At 41.5% G+C, this 25707-nt stretch overlaps 1 protein-coding gene across 2 annotated transcripts in view; it reads left to right on the top strand.

Annotated features, from left to right (window-relative positions):
• Window positions 1-1346: 1346 nt before the first annotated feature.
• nup210 (nucleoporin 210) overlaps window positions 1347-25707 on the top strand; it is a 34785-nt gene continuing 10424 nt past the window's right edge. For both annotated transcript variants that reach the window (XM_034086955.1, XM_034086954.1), the window contains exons 1-31: window positions 1347-1939; window positions 2313-2452; window positions 8982-9113; window positions 9724-9820; window positions 10069-10219; window positions 11360-11492; window positions 11698-11856; window positions 12084-12152; window positions 12265-12371; window positions 13841-13981; window positions 14114-14251; window positions 14442-14597; window positions 14890-15088; window positions 15992-16137; window positions 17473-17691; window positions 17930-18103; window positions 18315-18507; window positions 18807-18913; window positions 19299-19403; window positions 20144-20245; window positions 20427-20555; window positions 20800-20927; window positions 21009-21144; window positions 21232-21294; window positions 21763-21942; window positions 22031-22111; window positions 22250-22381; window positions 22647-22805; window positions 23123-23214; window positions 23321-23495; window positions 24093-24268. In XM_034086955.1, coding sequence (XP_033942846.1) covers window positions 1773-1939; window positions 2313-2452; window positions 8982-9113; window positions 9724-9820; window positions 10069-10219; window positions 11360-11492; window positions 11698-11856; window positions 12084-12152; window positions 12265-12371; window positions 13841-13981; window positions 14114-14251; window positions 14442-14597; window positions 14890-15088; window positions 15992-16137; window positions 17473-17691; window positions 17930-18103; window positions 18315-18507; window positions 18807-18913; window positions 19299-19403; window positions 20144-20245; window positions 20427-20555; window positions 20800-20927; window positions 21009-21144; window positions 21232-21294; window positions 21763-21942; window positions 22031-22111; window positions 22250-22381; window positions 22647-22805; window positions 23123-23214; window positions 23321-23495; window positions 24093-24268 — 4286 coding nt within the window. In that variant the 5' untranslated portion in view covers window positions 1347-1772. The remainder of the gene's footprint in view (window positions 1940-2312; window positions 2453-8981; window positions 9114-9723; window positions 9821-10068; window positions 10220-11359; window positions 11493-11697; window positions 11857-12083; window positions 12153-12264; window positions 12372-13840; window positions 13982-14113; window positions 14252-14441; window positions 14598-14889; window positions 15089-15991; window positions 16138-17472; window positions 17692-17929; window positions 18104-18314; window positions 18508-18806; window positions 18914-19298; window positions 19404-20143; window positions 20246-20426; window positions 20556-20799; window positions 20928-21008; window positions 21145-21231; window positions 21295-21762; window positions 21943-22030; window positions 22112-22249; window positions 22382-22646; window positions 22806-23122; window positions 23215-23320; window positions 23496-24092; window positions 24269-25707) is intronic.

Genomic DNA, 25707 nt, shown 5'->3' with positions numbered 1-25707 from the left:
ACAATTTTAAATCCAAAAATGATCTCACACACAAACAAGAGTTGTTCACAGCATTACACTGTCACACATGTCTCATAATTATTTGCCAATATTCTTAAGCCCTTTTATGTTTTGGTAAATATTGCATTGTTGAAGAGCACTAGTGATATTTAAAAAAAAATGTTGCCATATCTTATAATAAATTATCTTTTTCTCTTTGCAGTCATCACCCTTGCATGGGTGAGGTAGCTGTCAGTGACACCTAGGGGTGAACATTTGTAGACTCCATGTTCTTGACTGAATGCTGAAGTCCCAGACAGCCAAACTCTGGGTGTACTTAAACATTGCAATGCAAGAATGACTGGCAACAAAACGTTCACATTTTTACAGTTTATTATTAAACAATACAAATACCAACAATAACTAAATCAATCAAACTTTTCACAAATGATTCAGTTACTTGTGTCAGCCAACTTCTAAATGGTCTTCTCTTCACAATTACTCACCATGCAGAGCAGACATTTCTTGCTTGGCTTGTCCTAATGTCTGTCATTTATCTTACGTGGTTGGAGTCAATGGACAGGTAGATCTATTGGCTGAGTGTCAAGGATTGACTGAACCTTTAAGTTATAACTCGAGCAAATGTAAGCAATGAATCCTATCTTTTTTACACTGTGTAAGTGAAGTGTTTAACCTAAAGGTCATTTCGATGTATGTTTTTGATGGTGTTGTATTTGATTGCTTTTGTTGTTTAAAACTCTGTCTACCACTAATTATAGTATAAGAGGGACATTATATTAGAAACAAGTAATTGTATATGACACAGCACCCCTACAAGAGCCGTAAATCTACACACACCTCTGAATCAATTAAGGGCTTTTGGGTTGGATTTTAATTGTATATGTGTGCCTATATGATGTGGTATCTAAATGGCCTTGAACCTGAATTGGAGTCAATTTACTTGTTCCCTACTACATCCCTGGAACGGATTATGCCAAATGGGGATACTATGCTTATTGAAAGCAACATTTATTTAAATAATGTATAATTCTATAATCCACACCTCTGACAGGGCGGCCATGGGGCAGTTTCACTAATAATGTAAAAGCCTTGCATGTTTAATGTTAACTTTTGTAGTTTAGTATTGCTTATTAAATAAGATACCACAAACACAACAAGCTGTTAACAAAGTGCGCCTTTTCAGGAACTATTCTAGACTATTTAGTAATCATGTCTTGCAATATGAGTTTTTTCCAATTTATTTATTTTGTATTCACTCAATTCAGGAAATAAAAACATACCCTGTACCTTTAAGAAAGAGCGTCATCCTCCATGTTGCTCACATTGTCGATGACGTCGACCCAGTACTCCCGGCATGCACACTGAAAGTCCAATTATTGCTAATGGCGCGTATTTGTATGAGTATTTTAAGCTATTGTAAAATAGTGTAAACATTAATTTAACACTGGGATTTGAAACTGGTCGCTGCGTATTTCAGGCTGTCTTCAATGATAAACAGAGCGAGGATCCTGAACTAGAGGACTGGTAACTGATCATATTCATGTGCTTTCTGTTAAATCTGACACAAACTGAAACTGAACCGGAAGACGGCGTGTGTTTGAAATAGCTTCAGTAGCGATGTTAGCTCTTCTAAACCTCCGTCCCAGAGCCACAACTTTAAAACCACTGCACCACTAGCTACATTACTGTGACGGAGGAAGTTTAGCTAGTACACAAACGTGGTGTTCATTCATTCGACCGTTGGGATCCCTGCCAATAAATCTTGGAATGTAATGGAAATGATTTCGTTAAGACTACCCGTGTCGGTTTTGTTATTATTAATAACCGTTATCCTAGTTAACGGTTCTTCAAAATTAAACATTCCCAAAGTGTTGCTACCGTTTGCCAGAAGCACGAGAATCAACTTCACGTTGGAAACTACTGAAGGTTGCTACAGATGGTGAGTAGAGTGAAGTAGAAGGGGATCTGAGGGCATGCTTTGTGAAGGAGTGTCAGATTGCACGGGGCATGTGAGGCCACATGGTTAGCTATCCTGTATACACTGTAGTCACTTCCTCACAGTGTGTGTGGGCCTTAAAAGAGCTAAACTGCTTGAATATCAATTTCTGATTTCCTCTTTTAGCTTTTCTTCTGTTTGCATATTTAAGCCATCCAGGTTTACAGGAAAGATGGAACTCCTCCCCATTATGAAAATGTATTTCCTACCTTATAATGATCATCAAGTGCAACATTGTTACTGTGAGAAATACATAACTATATGGCTTCTCCACCTATGTACATAACCTTATTGGTTTATGGTCCTATTCTTCCAGGTCTTCCACCAGACCAGAGGTGGCCTCCATCCAGGCTGTGGATGAGGAGATTGGGAGAGGCTGCTCCAGGAAGGCTGTCCTCCAGGCTCTCTCCACCCAGCACTCCAGACTGACCAGCATCATACTGGCTGAGGATGTTGGTAAATACATGGTTGCTATACAAATAATATGCAAAGCTATTTACTTCCTGTCTGCCTTCTTCTGTTAATTTATCTGAAGTCCAGTGCTCCGTCTTATAACCTATTTTTCTTTCTTTTTCTTGATCGTCCTTAGCAGCGGTCATTATAGTCCTTGACAGCGGTCTGTTCTACTGTATTAACAACGTGTCACATGTTCTGAATTGACCAATCAGAATCGAGTATACAACTAAGCCGTGTAATAAACGTTATTAAAATGGTTACTAAAAGCTAATAGTAGGTTAAGCCACGGAACATGAGTCTACTATTCCGGGTGCAACGTTAGCAAAATGGTGTATGATGAAATATGTCCCTTTTCTTTCATAATTTAATTTTGTTCCCCTTATTCTGTCTTTGCTATTGTGTAATACTTCATGACATCTGTTGCATGATGTTGCACTGGTGGACAGTCATTGATAACTTGCAGCTTTGTTTTTAAATCAGGAAAATCAGACCCATTGGCTGCACTGTACGGTGGCCCTGAAGTGCAAGACACTACAGCATTTCACAAAACACCACAGCATTTCACAAAACACCACAGCATTTCACAAAACGCCACAGCATTTCACATTGGACGGAAAGGGTATTCCTTTAGGGAGAACACTTCTTGTTTGTGATTGGACAGAGCCAGCCAGAGAAGCACTAAGGTGATTAGGGCTGTGCATCTTCACTGGTCTCACGATTCGATTACGATTATCCTGTCAACGATTCGATTCGGTTCGATATCCCGGTGCATCACGGTGCATCACGATTCATACCAATGCGTTGCATCCTCAATTTTCTATATTACTGCACATGGCTTATTTTTCATCAATGCATACATGCAGTAAATACATATGAACTTTCTTTTTATTATTTAGAAAGTGCTTCAGAAATCAATAACATAAATGTCTTGACATTAATTTATAAACCAAAATAAATGAATTGTATAGGTCTAGCCTCCATGTGTGAAGTTGTTCCATCCTCAAAAACAAAAAGCTAATGCTTCTGCAGTCAGAAGTCTTTACACTGGCTTCCTGTGTGTCAAAGAATATATTTCAAAATACTGCTGCTGGTTTATAAAGCACTGAATGGTTTAGGCCCAAAATACATTACTGACCTCCTGCTAAATGATGAACCATCCAGATCTCTCAGGTCTTCAGGGACTGGTCAGCTTTCTGTCCCCAGAGTCAGAACTAAACATGGTAAAGCAGCGTTCAGTTATTATGCTCCAAATATCTGGAACAAACTCCCAGAAACCTGCAGGTCCGCTGCAACTCTGACTACTTTTAAATCCAGGCTGAAGACTTTTCTTTTTGTCGCTGCTTTTAATTGAACTATTCATATCTTAAACTGCACTGTAACTTTTATCCATGTACTTTTTCTTGTAATGTTTAATTGAACTATTCATATTTTAGACTGCACTGTAACTTTTATCTTTTTTAATGCTTAATGTCTTTCATTTTTTTTTGTAAAGCACTTTGAATTACCTTGCGTTGAAAAGTGCTATATAAATAAACTTGCCTTGCCTTCTGCAGTCTAGCTGCAGCTTCTAGCAACGGCCTTCTGTTAAAGAAAGGACACTGAATGTCCTGAATGTGGCATCACACACAGGACTTGAGTCTGAACACAGCAGACAACAGGAGTATTTACAACAGCATATACAAACAAAAATACTGCATGTGGGTGCACACTTACATTCTCTGTTTTACTGTTACATAAATCCCATGAATGTATGAGATTAAATTAGCTTCATTATATCTCAGTGATTAAGTGAATAATAAAGTTTCTATCGGGTCACTATCAGCAGGTCACTCATTATTTTCAGGGAGGGGGCGGGGCTTGGAGGAACAGAGGAGACGGTGATCGCGGAAGCTTTTTTCCTCCTGCCTTCACAAACTTTATACACGTATATATCGTCTGGAAATTGCTAGAGGACATTCATACTTTGCAATCCAAGACTTAATTAAATCCACCAAAAACCTGACATGATTGTAACGCGATTATGTTTGAAAAACATAAATCCCTGTCTGTGTCTCTGAGCCGCAGCGACAAGGAGTGATTCAGAGCGGGTCCTTCTGCTGTTGGTTCTGGACTGGTGTTCTTGTGTTGGTGGATAAAGCAGACTGCTCCGTGTTCGGTGTTGCTGTGCCGCTGTCACGTCTGTTCCCTGATCTCTGCGTCACCGACCGATTTGATATTAAAGTGACAGAAAAAACGTTATAGTAAAGCCGCGGCCGGAAAATCAGGAAGCAACGTTACTACTCTATAACCGATTATCTTCCGTCACTGCATCGAGACTGAATCGTCCACGTCCGCATCGCAATGCATCGTAGAAACGATTATTTTCAACACCCCTAGCTGTGATTGGTTGTTTTTGCTGCCAGTCAAGAAATGACGCTTCGTGATTGGTCAACACCCGACAGCGAAATATGTCCCAACACATCAGCCGTTAGCACACACTAAGCTGATGTGCTTAGCTCACAGCTCACAGCTCCTCATATCTGTTCAGAAACTGGACAAAAGTTAAACATGTACAAACCACAGACTGTCTGTGTCATGGCGAATACAGTCGCTGCTTTATTTATGTCTGTATGAGGTTGTTGTTGTGGACGGAGCAGCTACAGGTTAGTTTAGCCTGATGGATCCGATTCTATTCAGAAAACACACATTTTAAAAGCTTTTCGCCTGCCGTCTTATCTGCAGACTTGTCAAAGCGTTAATTCATGGTTTTTACTAACCGTTATCAGTATGTAGTTACTTCGGCATCACTTTGAAACGTGTATTACAAATAAATCTCGGTAAAATATGTTCATTTTGTTGTAGTTGGTATCTCCCATAGGATTTACATGGAGATATGCCCCGCCCCCTCTCAGCGCCTCTTGTTTGAATGACAGGAGCAAACACAGCTGACAGGCACGGTGAAACTCGAGCGATTAGAGCGATGCGAATATTGGGTGGTCTACCATAGTATTTACATGGAGATAAGCCCCTTAAAAACCATGAATTAATAAAGCATTAATTCTGTGTTTGCTCCTGTCATTCAAACAAGACGCTGGAGAGGGCGCGGGCCGTATCTCCATGTAAATCCTATCGGAATCGGATCGATCAGGCTAAACTAACCTGGAGCTGCTCCGTCCACACTCACAACAACGTCATACAGACATAAATAAAGCAGCGACTGTATTCGCCATGACATAGACAGTCTGTGTTTTGTATATGTTTAACTTTTGTCCAGTTTCTGAACAGATATGAGGAGCTGTGAGCTCTGAGTGTGTGCTAACAGCTAACGGCTGATGTGTTGACCAATCACGAAGCGTCATTTCTTGACTGGCAGCAAAAACAACCAATCACAGCAGTGCTTCCAGTGTGCGAAAAAGTACACGTCCCACCGTCCGGGACGTGTTATTTACAATATCGGACAAGTAGATCTTTCAATTGACTTGTCCGGCGGACAAGTGATGTTTTTCGCCCTGATTTATTGACAAATTATTGATACATTCAGTTTACAAAAGGCAGAACTCATTCGCAAATTGTACGTGTCCGCCATTGTTCGTTTAGAAGTGTTAGTTTCGGTTCTGCTTGTCGATTCCTAAGGAAATGCATCTCGCCGCTTTCTGTACAGTTAGATGGGGGTGGGGCGGAGCGGACGGGAAGTGTAGCACAGTGGCAGGGTTGGGAAGCAAAACTCGGTTCCGAGTAGGAACAAATAACAAATGTCCGGTACCGGGATTAATAAGAGTTGTGAGGACAGGAGCCGAGGCCGAGCCCCGCGGACTGCAGCTCTCTCTCTCTCTATGCTCCGTATCAGCTGATCGCTGCACGGTTACGTTATGAAGTGAAGCAGCCTCCCTCCCTGTCTGTGTCCTCGCGCTGTCCTCACATCCCCGGACCCCCAGACTCGGAGGAGCACAGGGATGTCAGTATTGTTTATGAAGCAGGGTATAGAAAGTACATTATTGAAATGAAAATACTATTTATTTACTTTTACAAACAGTGAGCAGCTGGGCAGCTGCAGCTGTGTGTAGCAGGACATGTGTAAGCGTGCAAGCGTCTTTGAGTTGTAGAAAAGCGCTAGGCCTGTAGGCTATACATATAATGTATTATTATTATTATTAGGTTATATCCTATGTGTTGGACATGTGTGGTTGGACTGTGTCTCACAGGCAGGTTGCAGTGTAACATCAGAGGACACTGGGCCAGTTGTACTTTCTCAAACTGCACCACTTAGAACTAACTAAACAATACAGAGATTATTTTTATATAATTGTATTCAATAACTGTAAGAAATTAAACGGTATGAAGTGATTTGTAAATAGGAATACAGATTTGACTTAATGTTTTCATAAATATATTTTTCTCCCAGTTTGACTTATTTTGACCCTCTCAAAGAACCGGAATCGAGAACCGAAAATAACCGGAATCGAAAAGCAGAACCGGAATCGTTAGAATCCAAACGATACCCAACCCTATGTGTAATGCAGTAAAATCTTACCGCTCACTTACGTTGAGCGGTGTCGTAAAAACCGTGGTAAAATGTAAAATACGATGACGAAGAAGAAGATTCCAGTGGCCCCGATTTTTGTCCATTCTGGACGAGTGAAAAATGTATTCGGACAAGTACATTGCCAAACTCACTTGTCCATGGACAAGTACTCTCTAAAAACTTTTTCTCACACTGGCTTCTATGGTTGGCTCTGTCCAATCACAAACAAGAAGTGTTCCCTAAGGAATACCCTTTCCGTCCAATGTGAAATGCTGTGGCGTTTTGTGAAATGCTGTGGTGTCTTGCACTTCAGGGCCACCATAGAACTGCATACATCTTTAAAAGTATTTTTTAAACAAACCAAACAAAGTCAGACTTACTGTTCGGACTCCAATTGCTGAATAATGTGGCCAACTCGCTTCACCTTTTTTAAGTTTTCCCAAACATTACCTGATATAGTCAGTAATGCAACAGCCCACTTAGCAGCCTTTTAAAAGCCACAACATTTGACATGATTGATACCTGTAGAGTGCAGCATGCTTTGTTGCTATCAGCCTCCATTGCTATTTCCATACACTTAGTCGCCCGCAGGGGCAACGTGAGTCGCCCGCGGGGCATGTTCTGAAAATAGCTCGCCAAGCAAATCCAAATTGTAAAAAATACACAAAGCAAAAAAGGAAATGTAATTAAAAAGAATCGACCCAATGCATAAACAAAACCTCAATCATAGCGAACTCTATCTACTTACTACAACTCTATATCTATCTATCTATCATCCCTCCTCCCCCCACCCCCACAATGAATATCGACCAATCACGTTCTTGCTTGATTTGCGGGACCAGTGTTGCAGTCGGGAAGAAAAGCAATGTGGCAGCTCACCGCTTCATAAGGAGTTTGACCGTGATTTTCCTTCTGGCAGAATCTACCCAACACATCAGCCCCATTGAACAGCCTAGTCATGCCAGCCTATACCACACATGAGGGGCAGAGTTTTACTGTGTGTGTGTTGCAACTTGCATATATATTTATTGCACTTGACGCACACACACGCATGGCGTAATTTCCACTGGGGACAGGGGGGACATGTCCCCCCCCATTTTTCGAAATCCCGTCGAAATCCCACTTTACAAATATGTTTATTATTATTTTTTAACGCTAGCCGTCATCGCCACGGAGGAGCACACAGCCTCTGTGAGTGAACGAGACACAGAGAGAGAGCTAGGGAGAGCACACCTTTATCTATTTAATAGAGATTTATCTATTTAATATAGATAAAGTAAGAAATCATTCTAATGTGTACTATAGGACAGTAAAAAAAAAAAAACAGTTTAAAAGGGGAGTGATTAGTAAAATATGCATAAATAGAAAGAAAGAATGCTAACTAGGTAAGATAAGAATAAACAAGTTTAAATGATTTGTTATTGGTTGTGATCATATTCTAAAGATGTTTGGATTATTGAAAAGTATACAGCTCCCTTTCACATGAGTGTTGAGAGCTGTATACAGAAATTCATTTTGGGCTGAAAGTGCACCAGATTGATGCTTTTAACTTCAACAATTTAAAAAAAAAAAAAAAAAAAAAATCTTCCCGGGGGTGCATGCCCCCGGACCCCCCTAGAGGATGTGAGGTGTCCCCCTCAAATAAAGCAGGTTCAAATAATTAAATAGCTTACACTGTCTTTTAGTAAACACTGAAAACGGGTCCCACAGACCCAAACAGCACACAAAGGTTAAAGGTAAGCATATAATAATGTTAAAATGTGCTAAATATATACACTGCAAAAAACAAAAAAAAGAGGAGCAAAAGTAGCCCCTGGCTTGTTTTATTTTTTTGAAAGTCGCTCTCATCCTGAAAAAGGTTGGTGACCCCTGCTCTAGAAGAATTACTACTGCTATTTTAAAATTACTGTTCAAATAAGACACTTAGCCATTTCATTCTGGGCTCCTCTTGGTTTGGTGAAAGTGCAATATTATTGTCCTGTTCCATATTAACTGTGTATGTGATGTTTTGTCCCCTCAACCATGCAGTTACAGGACAGGTGCTGCGTTGTGACGCCATTGTGGACATCATCAGTGAGATCCAGATAGTGTCGACCACCAGAGAGCTTCATCTCGAGGACTCACCACTGGCACTCAAAATTCATGCACTGGACTCTGAAGGTGACATATGCTGGCTCACCACGGGATGACGTAATAGGGATGATTTAAATAATATCACCTTATGTTTAACAGCAATACTGTTATGTTATTCAATGATCCTATCCTTAAGTCCACAGCACAAAAGACCTGTCAGAGTGACGAGTGAGCTGGCTGTAGGCAGCATTTTCTTTCCCCTCAGGCTGCTACTGTGAGGTGGCTGCGTTTGTTCTGTTCAACCGGTTTCATTTAAGCCAGACACACTTAGTTCAATGAGCTGTAGCTATAGCCTGATTCTTTCTGATGATATCTCCAGGGCCTGGTGCTTTGTTTTTGTTTGCTTTGCCTTAAGAGTGCATTTTATATTCCTCGGATGAAGTAGATTGCAAAAGCACAGCAAGTTTCCCTTAATGAAATGCCTATTGGTTTGATTTTGGTTAATTCGACTGCCAGGAGCCTTAGACATTTGTGCTCAGTAGACATTATACATTTTAGCATAATGTGACCTCAGGCTTATAACACAAGTTGAAACGTCTGTGTAGACATCCTCTGCTTCTTACTAAATTGCAAATACCAATGTATTTAGATAAGAAAATTCTTAAAATGTCTTATTCTTGTCTTGTTTGTGTTGCAGGAAACACCTTCAGCACCCTTGCAGGTCTAGTGTTTGACTGGTCCTTAGTGAAGGATGTAGATGTGAATGGAATCTCTGACTCTTACAATTCATTACGGTAGGCTTTCCTGTGTTAATACAGCACTCTCTCTTTACTGAACAGACTGTTTTCAGAGTTATCAACCGACATTGACATTCTAACCTAACCATAAAACCTACAATATAGTGACCCTGTTGTTTTATCAAAGTCGTGTCAAGTTCATGTTTTACTTCTTGGTTCGTCTTCTTCTGAAATTGAATATTTCTTGAGGTCACATGCAAATGACCAAACTGAGTTTTCTAATATGTCTCTTTTCTCTTCTCAAGGGTACTTAAATTCTCAGAGTCCACCTACACTCCCCCTGCGTACATATCTGAAATGGAGCGTGTCGGGAAACAGGGCGATATTATTTTGGTGTCAGGATTGAAAACGGGACATGCTAAACTAAAGGCCAAAATACAAGAGCCATTGTACAAGGTAAGCTGTTAAGAGGATACAAAGGATCTATTTCTTGGCAGTTATAGACGGTCTAAGAAGAGTACAAAAAGTTCTAGTTAGTTCTGCCTTTAGTGTGATATAGGGATGGGTATCGTTTGAAATGTATCGATTCCGGTTCTGCTTATTGATTCCGGTTCTTATCGATTCCCCGTTTCGATTCCAAAATTGTAAAATAAAGGGGTCAAACCTTTAGATAACAACAATATCTTTATTCTTTTAAGCTTTAACTGACATTTTTACAAATAAAAAATATACATGCAATCAGAGGTTGCGCTAGACCTTTTCACTGCCCGTCATTTTGACGGACAGGATCGTAAAATTTCCATCAAAATTCAGTATTACCTGTTGGCCTTTACACTCTGGGGGGGGGGGGGGGGAGAGAGAGAGAACTGTCAACCGGGGGGGAGAGCACGTTTGTGAACTGTCAACGGGGGGGGGGGAGCACAGTCGTGAACTGTCAACGGGGGGCTCGTGAACCGTTAGCGAAACTTTGGCGCTGTTCCGAAATTGTTCTAATCCGTCAAAATGACGGACTGCTTTCATATTTTCCGAAAATATTCGGTTAACGCGACCTCTGCATGCAATACAAATGTATTGCACAATAGCTGTGCCACGGCGGTGACGGACCCATGGCGCAGATGGACCCGGTGGAATACAGGGTCTACCGCGTTTAGGAACCGTTAAGCAGAACCGAAATTGTGTATTTTGTATGGGTACCCGGCATTTTCTTATCGGTTCTCATCTGGAACCGAGTTTCGGTTCCCAACCCTAGTGTGATAGCTTATCTCCTAAGATGCACACGTCTAAAAATAGCAAAAGATTGCACTCTAGTAACGAGACCCTCCCTGCCTCTGTATATGATGACACAGCAGTAGTGACAGTTAAGCTGGTTTTCCATTTTGTTAAATAATTGTCGCCCACATTTCTTGTTATCATGCTATGCCTCTACCTGAGTTATACAATCATGAAGCTGTTGCCCAACAAAGAAGTTAATTTCAGTAATAAAATATTCAAAACTTAACCAACAGATGTATATGATTAATTTGACCACTGCAGCCAGTTTGTTAAGGCGGGAAGCTAATGTTGTGTTTTACTGTAACTACGGTAACTGTGCCACAGGATGTGGGTGCTGCGGAGGTGAAGCTGCTGATTCTAGAGAACATCCTCCTGAGCCCTGCACACGATGTCTACCTACTGGCGGGAACTTCCATCCGATACAAAGTCCTGAAGATAAGACAGGGCACGATGACAGGTCTGTTCAGTGATGAGTCAAATCCATATTTTACTATAACTTAACCTACTGTTCTGATTCTGTTTAATTTAAATATGACACAAAAATGGAGTTGAGTCATTGATTTCACTCCCTGTCACCAGATGAGTGAAGAAGCTAGGCCCTTTTTTTCAGTTTCTCGTACAGAGGAGCCAGCTTTTAAACTAATGTGTGTTTGTTCCTCCAGAGCTCTCCATGCCCTGTGATCAGTATGAACTGCACGTCCAGAACAGTGTGATCGGCACTAATGGAAACCCAGACGTCTCTGTGGCCAGTCTGGATCAAAGCACTTCCACAGTTACAGCAATTCAACTTGGACACATCAACGTGGTGCTGGATCACAAAAGTATCCTTGCTGCTCTCTGTAGCCGTTATGATGATGCTTTAATGTCATGATTTTCGCTTTCACATCTTCTGCTAATAAACTGGGAACTTGTCTTACCTGCAGCGATAAAGGTGTTTTACAATGAAACTTGTTTATCTGTTACCAGTGGAGTAGTACTAATTGGAGTAGGGTAATGCATATGTGTGCATATTGTCTATGAGTGACATTTCCTTAATAGCTATCCTCAGGCCTTCGAATGCAAGGAGTGTCTCGCCTACCCAACAGCACTCTGTATGTGGTTGAACCAGGATACCTAGGTCTGTTTCTCTCTCTTACTGTTTAAAAACATGAACTTTCTAAGAATGATTTCAAAGTTAAATTGTTTTGAAAGATGTTGCTGATCTTTATTTCTCTGTTTGATTTGCTCAGGGTTTAAAATTCAGCCAGGAGACAGCTGGGTTCTGGAAACAGGCAGAGTATATGATATCGTCATCGAAGTCTTTGATAAATCTGGCTATAAGATCTACCTCTCTGATGTAAGTATGCTTCAGTAAAACCACTGTTAAATTGTTCCAATGTTTTTCTGTCTGTGAATGCTGTATGTATTGCTAGATAATATGACATTACAGGTGAAAATCAGAAAGTGTTCTTTGACCGTGTAGCCAGTAAATCTTTCACGTATCATTATTACTACAACCTCAGTTGACCAAAGTGCTTTACAGGGAACACATATAAAATAATAAAACAATCATTAAAAACAAGATAAAAGCACAATAACTAGAAACATATAAAAACACATACAAATATCAAAATGTTATGTTCAACTAGTATTAAAAGGCAGTGCAAAACTTTAAGACTATATATAAATATATAAAATAATGTATTACATTATTGCGTCTGCATTGTAATATTATTGGATAGTGTAATAAGTTCATCATTAACTACGTCTGAAAAGTAGAAGTCTAGGGCAAATAATTGCAAGTCTCTTCAGTGTGCATGTCACAAAATGAGATGCATTGTGGGACATTTTGTTACGGTACATGTTTTTGAGTCACTATAGGTGGTGGGCGTGTCATTGGATTTGTGTGATGACATTTGCGGTTGTATCCGGTTGCTTTTACCTGCGCACTTTGTGATAGATGGAGGGGGAGTGAGGGGGAGAAGGCAATGTTTTGTTGACCGCACGCACGCATAAAAGAATATACGCATATGGATATGGACTATTTAATGTTTGCTTTGGAAATAAAAGGTCAAACGCATACTGGTGGAAAGAATGAGTTTTTGCGCATCCACAATGTTTTTCTCTCGTTTAATCGCTCGCGGCACTTTGTTTGGAATATTACTGCTGCGATACACATAATTACATAATAATTAACATATTATATTCTATCTTGCCACATGCAAGCTCTTGCGGGGCCACATACAATGAAGTCGAGGGCCGGATTTGGCCCCCGGGCCTTGAGTTTGACACCCCTGACTGAAAGACAGGACCAGCCTGAACAGCATTGTTAAAACCTGCTCCAAGATCATCGGCGTGAAACAGAGAGACTTAAATTCCTTCTGAACCAACAGATTCTGCGGAAAGCAGAGAGCATTCTGAACTCTCCAGGTCATGTTCTTTCACATGAATTTCGTCTGTTGCCATCAGGGCGTAGATATGCTCTACCTGCTCTAAAGACTAATCGCTTTTCAAAATCATTCATCCCTTCTGCACTCAAACTTTTAAATTCTTAAAAGGCTTTTAACTTGATTATTTATTTATTATTGTGAAGCTATGAACTATTTATAGTGTAAATTGGAATTATCCACATCTGTGTGTTTTCTTCCTGTATGTTCCTGCCTGTGTACATGACCTAAGCTGCTGCTCATAACCAATTGCCCCTTGCGGGATTAATACAGTTGTTGATTGATTGATTGATTGATTGATTGATTGATCCATGGAGTCCTCTCTAGAGTCATACGAATGCAGTAGTTAAACAATCTGTGTGTGTTTTGATTTTGGCAGAATGTCCGCATGAGCACTGCTTTCCCCTTGGAGTACTTTGAACACCTGGAGTCTTCTCTGAATGGATCCTATAATCGTGTCAAAGCGCTCAAAGAAGGCCTCACTCTCATTGATGCTACTCTTACAGTTGTTGTGGATGAAGTGAGTGAACTTTCTACCATTTCAGTCTGTACTTCAACAGGAGAATCATTTTTTGCATTACCCTTCTGCTCCTTTCTTTCACTCCAATAGAGCAAGCCAGATTGTTTCATGTGGCCTCTGTTCTTTTTTCAGAATGGAGGAGTCCACCCACTCGCCAACCCAGTGCACAATGAACAGGATGTAGAAATCTATAACCCCATAGTTCTTAGTCCCAGTATTTTGACATTTCCATGGCAGCCCAGGGTCGGAACTTATCAGTACACAATAAAGGTAATTATTCTCTTTCAGAATACATGAAATTCTGGTCCATGAATGGTACAACGTGTCACTCATATGACACTTTCTGTATGGCTTTCTAGCTTTTACTCTTATTCACACTCTACCATAACACTCATGGCTGCTTTTACCACTAAAGAGGTGTCATTCAGAGGCATGTGATGACTCCTTTTTCCTGCGACAGGCGACAGGAGGGAGTGGAAATTTCAGCTGGTCTTCGTCCAACACAGCTGTGGCCACAGTGACGGTGAAAGGCGTGATGACAACAGTCAGTGACATCGGCGTCAGTGTCGTTTACGCTCATGATCTACGAAACCAACTACACTTCGGGCAGATGAAGGTAAATTGGCAGAGAAAACTGTCGGATTTCTAAACAGCAAACTGCTATTTAGTAACGTTATGGCCCAAATGATAATCCTAATTACAGATTTTTTTTTCAATTTTATAGTCCATGATGTCTAATTTTCAGAAAACTCAATTATTCAATTGCACATTACACCATTTACATTTGTGTTAAACTCCATGTTGTTGTTGTTGTTGTTGTTGTTGTTGTTGTTGTTGTTGTTGTTGTTGTTGCCCAGATTTAAGCCAACAGCGTCTTTACATTGTTTTATAATCCTGTTTCCTCTCAGGTGTATGTTGTTGAGCCTGTTGCCATGGACTTCGCCCCCTGCCCCGTGGAGGCCAAGGTGGGCTCGGTCCTGGACCTCCCTCTCAGGATTTTCGGCCTGTTGGTGGAGGTGGAGAAGGAGCGCGTCATGTTGAGTGACTGCTCCCACTTTGACCTGCAGGTCGAGGAGGAGAACAACGGCATCTTCCAACTACTAAGCGGTGAGTCCTGCTCATCTGATTTGAATTAATTCATGAACACGGTAGAATAACATTTGGTTAAGGTCCCTGCCAAAGGATGCTCAATCATCACTTCTTAATGACTCTCTTTAGTGCTGTTTAGTGTTAATCAATACACGTTATGACTGATATTGACTCTTAGCTAGTGAATTTCCAATTAAACCAGAGGCATGCATGTTTTGTGTGTATTGTTTATTTAGCAATACTGGATTGAACATGCATGTGCTTGAGGCTTATACTGTACAAGGAGGTTAATTAGCTTGTTGACTTCATTTTAATTGAAATGTGTCATCTACTTACTGATATAGAGCTTTGTTGGGTCCAGTGGTGGTGCAGGAGGGGCACCCTTTGTTTTCTCTGTGGTTGTTTCAGTGATAACTGATGCAATATATAATTACTGTAATTTTGTAACTATCCATACAAATTCCCATGCAAGCATTAAGTGCTGGGAACTTTTTAATCAATTCAGTCCTCAACTGCAGTGGTAAGAATAGAGATATTAAAAATGTATGTAACTATCCGTAGACACTTAATAGTTGCCCAGCTTAATAACACCAAATACATAATACTGGTAGCGAACGTATAGCTCTGAATCCTCTCCAACTCTCTCTGAAGGATTTATACTTTTTTATGGCTTTCAGAATCTTCATTAAAACATTTATCTCTTTTAAGATCTCTGTTAGCAAGAGCTACCGTTTTTCATTTTGAAATCTTGTATTATTAATCAGAGGTGTGGGCTGGGACAGATAGCCGGATCTTTCTGTACTCCAGTGCGGTTTAAGAAAGGAAGATAAATGAGAACACCTGGGTGAACTGTTGTAGTTATTTGTTCTTTGTCATCGTATTGCATTTTCTCTCTTACTCTTCTTGGCTTCTTCAACCCAGGGAGGCTGGCTCCAGGCCAGGAGCGCTGCAGTGGGGTGACGGCCAAGGCCCTGGCCCCCGGGTACACCGTGCTCACCGTGAGCTACACCCACGGCAACGTCCATCTCAGCGCCAAGATCACTATTGCTGCTTATCTTCCTCTCAGAGTGAGTCCAAAGGCTTCATGCTACCAGGGCTCATCATAAAAGTCATTTCAGTTTGCCCTCTTAATAGATATTCTCCAGGCATCCAGAGTTACTTTTCTTGTGGGTTGTATTTATTTGTTTATTTAATTTATTGAATGCCATGAGGCATCTCTGCCCGAAGTATTTGTTGTGATTTGATTTTTATTCTTTTCATCTCAGCAATTAGCTTTTGTCCTTGAAGAAAGTCGTGCACATTCATACACGTTCATGCACACAGTCTCTCCCTATAATCAAGGCAGAAAAGAGATGATCAGCGAGTGTTAAAGATTTCTCCTCCTGGGTGTTACTCTATGAATTTTAATTATGTAACACGGATTTGTTTTCTAGGCCTAGACTCTAATAATAATTCCTTACATTTATTATAGCTCAAAGCGCTTTACAGATATTACACATATTTTTTATACATGCAATGGTCACTGTGGACAATACCCACAGGAGGTGAAGTGTCTTGCCCAAGGACACACCGGGTTTCACCCCTTGATCTGATGATCATTGCACAGCGCACTGCGCCACACCGTCCATCTTCCCGCCTCGCGGTCATCGAGGCGCTTTTACAAGTACACATTAGTATCATACATGTACTGTGGACAATACCCACCGGAGCAAATCCGGGTGAAGTGTCTTGCCCAAGGACACAACGGCCTGACGCAGTGGCGGCAGGAGCGGGTTTTGAACTGGAGTTCCCCAGCACCCCCCTTGATCTGATGATCAGATGCACAGACCACTGCGCCACCCGTCCCTAAGACTCTAGTGCTGCACAGTGACTTTAAATGTGGTAGAGTAACTCATTTGACAGTATGACCTCCTATCATTAAGCATTGTGTCACTCCTGAGCCACAGATATACTGCTGTGCTCTCCTTATATTAAGGTTATCAGAAGAGTAACATGCTCTTTGATGCACTACAGGCCATGCATTTTTTACTTTGGAAGTGAGTGGCATTCTTCAAAAATATTGCAGACGTTTTGTGATGTTTCTTCATTTCTTTTGCCCTGGCAGCTAAAGTGTGACCCAATTTATTTTCTGTGAAATGCTGAGGATTTTAGCTTCGCATTTCCCAGCCAGCAAAGTTAAGATCCTCTTAACACTAGAATAGCCAAGCAGATGCACAAAAACCTGCTTTTATTTTTTAATTCAGGGATCTTTCCTTGGTTTTAAAATGGTCCTTCCATGATCATTTGCACACGTACTTCTTACGTTATTACATGTTGGTTCTCCATTAGTTTGACATTTGTGAAAGCATTTCTTATGAGTGTCCTGCTGTAAGTTTGCATAATAACTGAATGTTGTTTGGCAGGCGATTGACCCTGTATCTGTCGCCGTGGTGACTCTGGGATCTTCTAAAGACATGTTGTTCGAGGGCGGGCCCAGGCCTTGGGTTTTAGAGCCCTCGAAGTTCTTCTGCAACCTTATAGCTGAGGACGATACCACTGTGAGCCTAACCCTGACCAGCCCCTCGTCTCACAACTATAACCAGCACTGGGTCAGAGCAACCTGCAGGGCCCTGGGAGAACAGGTGGGAACTCATAATGTCTCTATTTAATATGCACGAAGGAGCCAAATTAATTGTATGGTTCAATTTCACCCCTTTTTATTTCTTGTACCCTGACTATAAATACAATTTCTTGAAATCCCACCTTGCATTATCTACCTTATGTCCTTTCTGTATGACTGTAATGGCTCTCAGTAGTTATAGAAACAGCACCGCACTGTAGCATGTGGCCGTCGGCTTCAGTTATTATGTCATTCTTCAGGTGCTGGAGGTAATGGTGGGGAACAAGGCCAGTGTGACCAATCCTTATCCCGCTGTGGAGCCGGCAGTGGTGAAGTTTGTGTGCGCCCCCCCGTCTCGCCTCACCCTGCTCCCTGTGTACAGCAGCCCACAGCTGGACCTGACCTGCCCGCTGCTGCAGCAGAACAAACAAGTGGTGTGTATGTCGTCAACAAGCCTCACTTGATGTGTTTAGCTGCGTACATTTACTTTTTAAACCTGGTCTTTGTTTTACACTGATTACTTACCTCTTGTGAAAATATTTCAAATAATATGAACACATTTCAGGCTCCTGTAAACATAAAAGGAAGTATCTTTAGCTGACTGATTTTAATTGTTTGTTCATAATTCATTCAACACTTTTCTAGGTACCTGTTTCAAATTACCGTAATCCCATTTTGGACTTGGCTGCTTTTGATGAACAAGGAAGAAAGTTTGACAACTTCAGCTCTCTGAGCATACTGTGGGAATCGAGCATTGTGTCGCTGGCCAGCATCGAGCCCACTCTGCCCATGGAGCTGCAGCCGTTTGAAGACGGCAACAAACAGATGAAACTCCACGGTAAAGCGCTGTGACTTGACTTATTTTTTCTTGTTGTGTTTTTCCGAAAGAGTGGGTTATCGGCTAAATGTAAGTCTTTTGTTGAGACATTTGGAAAAGTAATGAGGCAAAGCTCGGAGGGAGGCTCAGGCCGAATTAAATTCTAAGACTGCGGAGGCAGACGGGGAATTATCCATTCACCTATTAGTGGGAGTACATTTTTTTTAGTTGTGTTTCCTCTCTCTGTTTTTATAGATTAGTTTAGACAAGTGTTTGGATTGTTTGTTTAATTACGTTTTGTTTGTTGTTTTCTGTTGCAGGGCGACAGACAGTGCTTGTACATCACCAAACAGGCACCGCTGCCATCACTGTGACAGCTCTGGGTTACCAGGACTTACATCTCACAGCAGCCAAAGTTCCCAGTCCAGTAAGTGACTCAACCACTAAAACATGTCCAAAAGTGTTGCACTTTCCTTCTCTCTAACAGCCAAAGCAGCTCAACGTCTATCCAAAATATCCCTAAAGTATATATACTCTTGATCAGTAAGCATTTAGCTCAAACTCAGATCAATATCGGGTGTTTTTGACTGGATCCAACTGTGATAGAAATGTTATTTATTTGATTCAATGTGTCGTTTGGAGTCGGAGTGCAGGTCTGACTTTTATCAGGGATGCTTGGTTTCCAATAAACTTCACTTTAGCTAACTCTTTTTCTATTTTAAACCCACCTTACTGTATTGGATGTTTGTATATTATTTAAGTTGTAAGCATAACACTAACTTGGTTTCAACTCTTCTTCTCTTTCTAAATAGTATGACCCTTTGACCCCAGTCTCAGCCACTCTGGAGCTGCTATTGGTGGAGGATGTGACAGTCTCTCCTGAGATGGTTACCATATACAACCATCCAGATGTGCGGGTAAGAGACGGACACACACACACTCACATACATGTCACAGGGTCCTGTCTTAGCAAGGGTGAACATGGACTCAAAACATGTTTTTCATGGCTTGTACTGAAAGTAATTTTCAATTGATATTTTTGCCATTATTCATACGTTTTTTTTGTGTGCCATTATTGATATGTTTTTTAATTACATTTTGCAGAAAAAAACTTTAAATTGCATCACCTTCGGTCACAACTGAATGAATTGAAAAGTGAATAATGATTGCTCTGGGCACCGTGATAGATTATCCCCCTCAGTGGGCCCCCCTCTCCTAATCCTGTGTGATATAACAGCGGTGTTTGGCGGGTGTGGGGGTTAAATAACAGTTAGTGACCTGTGTAAGAGGATTTTATAGTGGGAGTGTGGTCAGAGGTCCTCTTTAATGTCTTATGCAAGGCCAGATGCCTGTCAGAAAGAAATGACCGCAATATGTAATCATTTTGAGCTGTATTTCGACTCCACTTCGAGCGATAGAATTACTAACAAAGCACTTATATACTAATAAAGGACTGGCTTATCTAAAGCCAGCTGAGTAGCACTTGAAATGTTTTTGCTCTATGAAGCCTGATGTACTTTATGATTCTGTTTTCTTCAAGTTTGTATTTTGTTGGTCGAACGCACTTATTGTAAGTCGCTTTGGATAAAAGCGTCAGCTAAATGTAATGTAATGTATTACTATTTTAAGCCCTCACCATGCATGAACTGTTTTTCAGGCGAACCTGGCACTGCGAGAAGGTTCAGGCTACTTCTTTGTCAATACCAGTATGAAAGGGATCGCAAACGTGCTCTTTCAGGAGGCCCAAGGAACAGCTCAGGTAAGAACGGCCATCTAGACTGTGATGGGAATACACCATTGTTTTAACGACAAACTGTACTGTTGATTTTGACAGAGAACGCAAATGCATAACCTGACCAGGATATTGATTCAAGTACACAACTACTCCATTGAATGCAGATAAATGTGATTGTGATGTATCACTTTGATTTGCTGCACAGGTCTCTCCCATCCACCCAGGGGAGGTGAAGGTGATGGTTCATGACCTTTGTCTGGCCTTTCCAGCGCCTGCCCAGGCCACAGTGCACGTTTCTGACATCCTAGAGGTTTATGTGAGAGTGGTCGACAAGGTGAGTTTAGCACCCCATAATCCCTCATATTAGATGGCACAGCCACAGCTTGACTAGATTATTATTATCCCTATCATCAGTAACATGCGTTCCCGGAATGTCTCAATGACGTAAACACACTAAATATGGACTTTTTCTTCTAGCACTTCCCTTTGCAATTTTAATAGAAGTTGGCCTGTCGTTAAGTTTGCCCTGTGAACCAAAATGATTATTTCCCTTATGGTTTGTGTCTTCTCTATTACAGGTGGAGATTGGCAAGTCTGTGAGAGCGTATGTCAGAGTCTTGGATGATAATAAGAAGCCTTTCCCAGTCAGCTTTTTCCATTTCATGAATCTTAAACTCACGGCAGCTTCCGCAATCGTCTCTCTGAAGTGAGTAATGTGAAACTTGTTGCTTAGGATGAAGGAACTTTTAAAGGCTTCGTGTAAATGTTGAAATGTCTTTTTTTCCAGACCATTAGCGCAGGCCACAGAGGTGGATACAGCTGTTTTCGTGGTGAAAGGCGCCTCTATTGGTCAGACCACTCTGTCAGCTGTTGTTGTGGACAAAAATGGGAGGAGAATTGCATCTGCACCTCAGCAAATTGAGGTATAATTGTGTGTGCATTTCTAAAATGTTAACTCGGGCATATGTCTTCCACATGTTGTAACTTGTGTTTCTCCTTTTAACATCTAGGTGTTTCCACCGTTCAAACTCATTCCACGGAAAATGACGCTGTTAATTGGAGCAATGATGCAGGTATGTATGAAATTGATTCTTTAGCTGTGTCTGGAGGCAGCTGGCCTCAGTTTGTCTTGCCAGAAGAGTTCATCTGGTCCACAGTTTATATTCCAAAAGAGCCCTCTGCCAGAGCTCTCCTGGAACATGACGTTAGACTAATTGCTCTTGCTTTAAACATCCAGATCGCCTTTCATTTTGCCTCCGCTCATGCTTCAAAAAGAAAGCTATGACCGTCTATCCAAGAGGCCTCCTAATGGCTAAACATACAATTCAATAATAAACATGCCTTGCACATTCCTTGTGTATTTCACAAAGGATAATGCCCTTCAACAAATTACTATCAGACCTTGCTTTGATGAACGCTATTGACTAAAGCGTCAGTATTGTTAAGTTTAAACATGTAGGAGTGATGCTCATTTATTTGTTTTTTGTTTTTTCTCTCATCCAAACTCTTAATCCTCTTTGCAATGCTGCTCTCATGTATAGATCACATCAGAGGGGGGCCCTCAGCCTCAGTCCAATATCCTGTTCTCTATTTCCAATGAGGACAAAGCTTCTGTTAACGGCATGGGCCACGTGCGGGGTGTTGCCATCGGTAATGTCACCGTGACTGGACTGGTCCAAGCTGTGGATGCTGAGACGGGGAAACTTGTGGTCGTGTCTCAGGTATATCAATATGTAAACATCATGTGGACTAGTTTATCTTTCACCTGCATTTTACAATGAAAAACATAATCTCTTCTTGTGTCCACAGGATCAAGTAGAAGTGGAGGTTGTGCAATTGACAGCCATTAGAATCAGAGCACCGATAACAAGAATGAAGACGAAAACACAGGTATTTTCAAGAAGAACTACAATGTACACATGACCACAAATCAAAGAGTAACTGCTTATAGTTCGCGGCAACAATACCACATTTTGAGTACTTTTAATGCGCAATATTGTACTTAACTCATCTCCTTTCCTTTTGTAGATGCCTGTTTATGTGATGGGTCTGACCAATAGTCAAACCCCCTTCTCCTTTGCCAATGCCATACCTGGCCTCACCTTCACATGGTCCACCACCAAGAGAGACATTCTGGATGTCCAGCCAAGACACAATGAGGTACCCTGCCCTCAGGATTTTTGACGTTTCATTTGGTAATGAATACCGAGTCATTCCTATTTAAGGCTCCTGTTGTCCTCTCGATCCTTTTATCAGATGAATCTTTAAGATGTGCTGTCCCCTGCATTGCATTATGATTCAGACAGCATCTGCCTTTCCTCTGCTGTCTTGCCAGCCTGTCCCTGCTTCCTCGTCATTGTTGCCTTTTTGATTTGATTTGCTGCTGCTATTTTTGCCATTGCTACAAGCTGTCTGTCTCCTTCAGGCTAACGTGGAGCCCCAGCCGGCGCACAACTTTGGTATGATGGTGACGGGAAGAACGAGAGGGCGGACAGGGCTGAAGGTGGTGCTCAGAGTTACTGACCCGGAAGCTCTGCAGCTATTAGGACATCTACAAGAACTCACAGATGAGATCCAGATCCAGGTACAGCACTGTCAATAAACCACTGCTTTAGATATTTGTATCTGTGTCATTAGTACCCGTATTATACATATTGTTAACATAAATGTTTTAAAAGCCCCTTTTATGGACTACTTATCGTGTTCATATCCCCCTGCTGTTCCTTCATGGTGGAGATGCTGGCGTTAAAGGAAGATGCTGAGCTTTGGAGATTATATCTGAGGCTGATAAGACTGCAGCTTCAGACTGCATTAAACTATGACACGTTTCTTTTCCCGAAACATCAAAGAGCGATCAAAGCCCTTTAATAATTGGACTTTCAACGTTTTGCTTTGATCAAGGTCTATGACAAGCTACACATACTCAATCCTGAAGTAGAGACTGGGGAGCTACTGATGGCTCCGAACTCAGTCCTCAAACTACAAACTAACAGGTGAGTGCCTTTTGTCTCTTCTTGCATGTGAACAGACACTTTCATTGCAAAAAGACACACAACATAACTTGGATGAACTTAATGTGACTGTCTCTCTGTCTAATAGGGATGGTGTGGGTGCGCTCTCGTATCGGACTCTGGATAGCCCTGACCAGGCTGTTATCGCTCAAGTGGACGATAAGGGCTTCCTCTCCTCTGGCTCTCTTACTGGCATCTCCTCTCTGCTGATCACCTCCCAGGAGACCTTTGGCATCAATCAAACTCTCATCCTTGCTTTGAAGGTCAGTTTGAGAGCCACTGCATGACACAATTGTTGGCTTTGAAGGCTGCATCTTATTAACATAGAATTTCATTTCCATTACCTCTTGCGTGTAGTTATTATATAAACTGTCTGCTGCTAGGTGGTTACATGTCCAAAATACACCGTTTGATAAATGTTGTTCCAATTCAACATCAGTTTGTGATTTATGACAATGTGCCGCAGCACAGCTAAATCAACAGAAAACCTAATAGTGCCTCCCAAATGGCAGATGTTTGGAGAATTGTATTTATGGAATCCATCCTTCAGACTTAAAAGTGTGGCGGACATGGCTTAAAAGAAAGGTTTATTTTCGGTGTATATATTGCTGCCAAATTTAGGTTATAAAAAGTCCTGTGGAAGAATTTATATTACTTTGGTGATGGCATAGATTTTCATAAAGCATCTGTCATTCTGATCAATTAGCTCCCTGTTTAGCTACACCTGCTACAGGCGCTATTCTCAGTGAGGTAAGGCCACTCACTGTGTTTGTTAACAGTAGCACTGACCATGAAAATGACAGTTGACATTGTCCCTGCAGTTACTGAGTGTGACACCGGTCCTTCCCTTCATTTCTCAGGTGGTGCCTGTGTCCTATGTGCGCTTCAGTACCAGCCCAGTGCTGAACACTAACACCAGAGAGAGCCTGAAAGCCTTCCCCCTGGGCATAGTGCTCACCTTCACTGTCCACTTTCATGCCGGCACTGGAGAAGTCCTTCACAGCTCCAACTCCCACCTCACGTTCTCCACTAACAGGTAAACAGCAAACAATCTATAGATCCTTTAACACTTTTCACTATGTGGCTGTCCTTTACATAAATAATGTATGTATTTATAAACAGTGTGCCTCAAATCAAATCAAGTTTTATTTATATAGCACATTTTTAAAATGATTTTTGGTCGAGCCAAAGTGCTGTACATATAATAATTACCTTACAGTAAGGACACTATACAGTAAATACAACGGCACAGTTTGTGCAGAATATCAGTATGAGAAAACGACCTGAGAGGATGTCAAACCTCAATGAGTAGAATGCAAGCAGAGGATGAAGGAGAACATTGCAATTTGCCTAGGGCCCAGAAGTTGAAACCCCATCGTCCTGCTGATCTGGGCTAAATATAGATTTATAGAGAGAGAGGCAGAGAGAGAGAGAGGCGCAGAGGCAGAGAGAGAAGCGAAAGGCAGAGAGAGAGAGAGAGAGGCAGAGAGAGAGAGGGAGGCCTTGGTTCTCTCTCTCTCTCTCTCCGAGTTGTCCGCTCCTTCACCCTCTCACACAGCCTTGCCTGACCAAATGTCTCCCCCTATTTCAAATGATGCCTGACATGTCATGGCAACCCACTCACTACTCACCCTCTACCAGCTGAGAAATATATATTATTTGGAATGTTTTTATCAATATCTCCAGATTTGTACAAGTTTAACATTTGGAAAGATGTAGTCTTGATGAAATATTTATCATTTGAATGTATGACATTTATTTATTTTAATACCTATTTTATTCAGACCTGCGTTTGTATTAAGTGTTCTTGTAAATCAGGGGTGGGGAACCTCCGGCCCCCGGGCCGTATACGGCCCACAAGACCATTTGGTTTGGCCCTCGAGGTAATTTATAAACACACGCAAAAAATTAAAGAAATCTAGACTGCAAAATAATTAAACAAGCGAGTGCCTGTTTTTCCTGGCAACGGTCATGGTCCTTGAACACAACACGAGCCTAACGTGTCATCACGTGGTATATGTCTCGTCTGATAGGGGTGCAGTGCTGAAGGAGAGCACCAGAACGCCACTCCGGGGTTGCATTCCGATAATCCAAAAATCAGCTCCTAAGTTCTAACCCTATCGTCTATTCCTTGACCTCTGAGTGAAACGTCACGGGGTTAAGGGATAGTGGATAGGAGAATTCAAAAGGATTTAGGAGAAGAGACTGCGGTACTTTAGATAATCCGAATGCACTTTCACTATCTGACGTGTTTATGATGCGCCAGCGGACGTCATTTTGTGCGTCTGCTGCTGTGGGGGAACTATGGAAACCACAGTTTTCTATACAGCGGACTACAACATGGATGTTTAATAAGAACGACGGACTCATCTAGACAGCATTTTCTCCTCTCCTTTCGGTTAGGGAGGTCCAGCTAAAGGAGGTTATAAAGGAAGTTTGAAACCTCCTTTCCTTTCATTTGGAGAATTGGAACGG

This window comes from Pseudochaenichthys georgianus, chromosome 7 (genome assembly GCF_902827115.2).
Source record: "Pseudochaenichthys georgianus chromosome 7, fPseGeo1.2, whole genome shotgun sequence".
Lineage (NCBI taxonomy): Eukaryota > Metazoa > Chordata > Actinopteri > Perciformes > Channichthyidae > Pseudochaenichthys > Pseudochaenichthys georgianus.
This window is presented reverse-complemented; position numbering and strand designations above follow the sequence as displayed.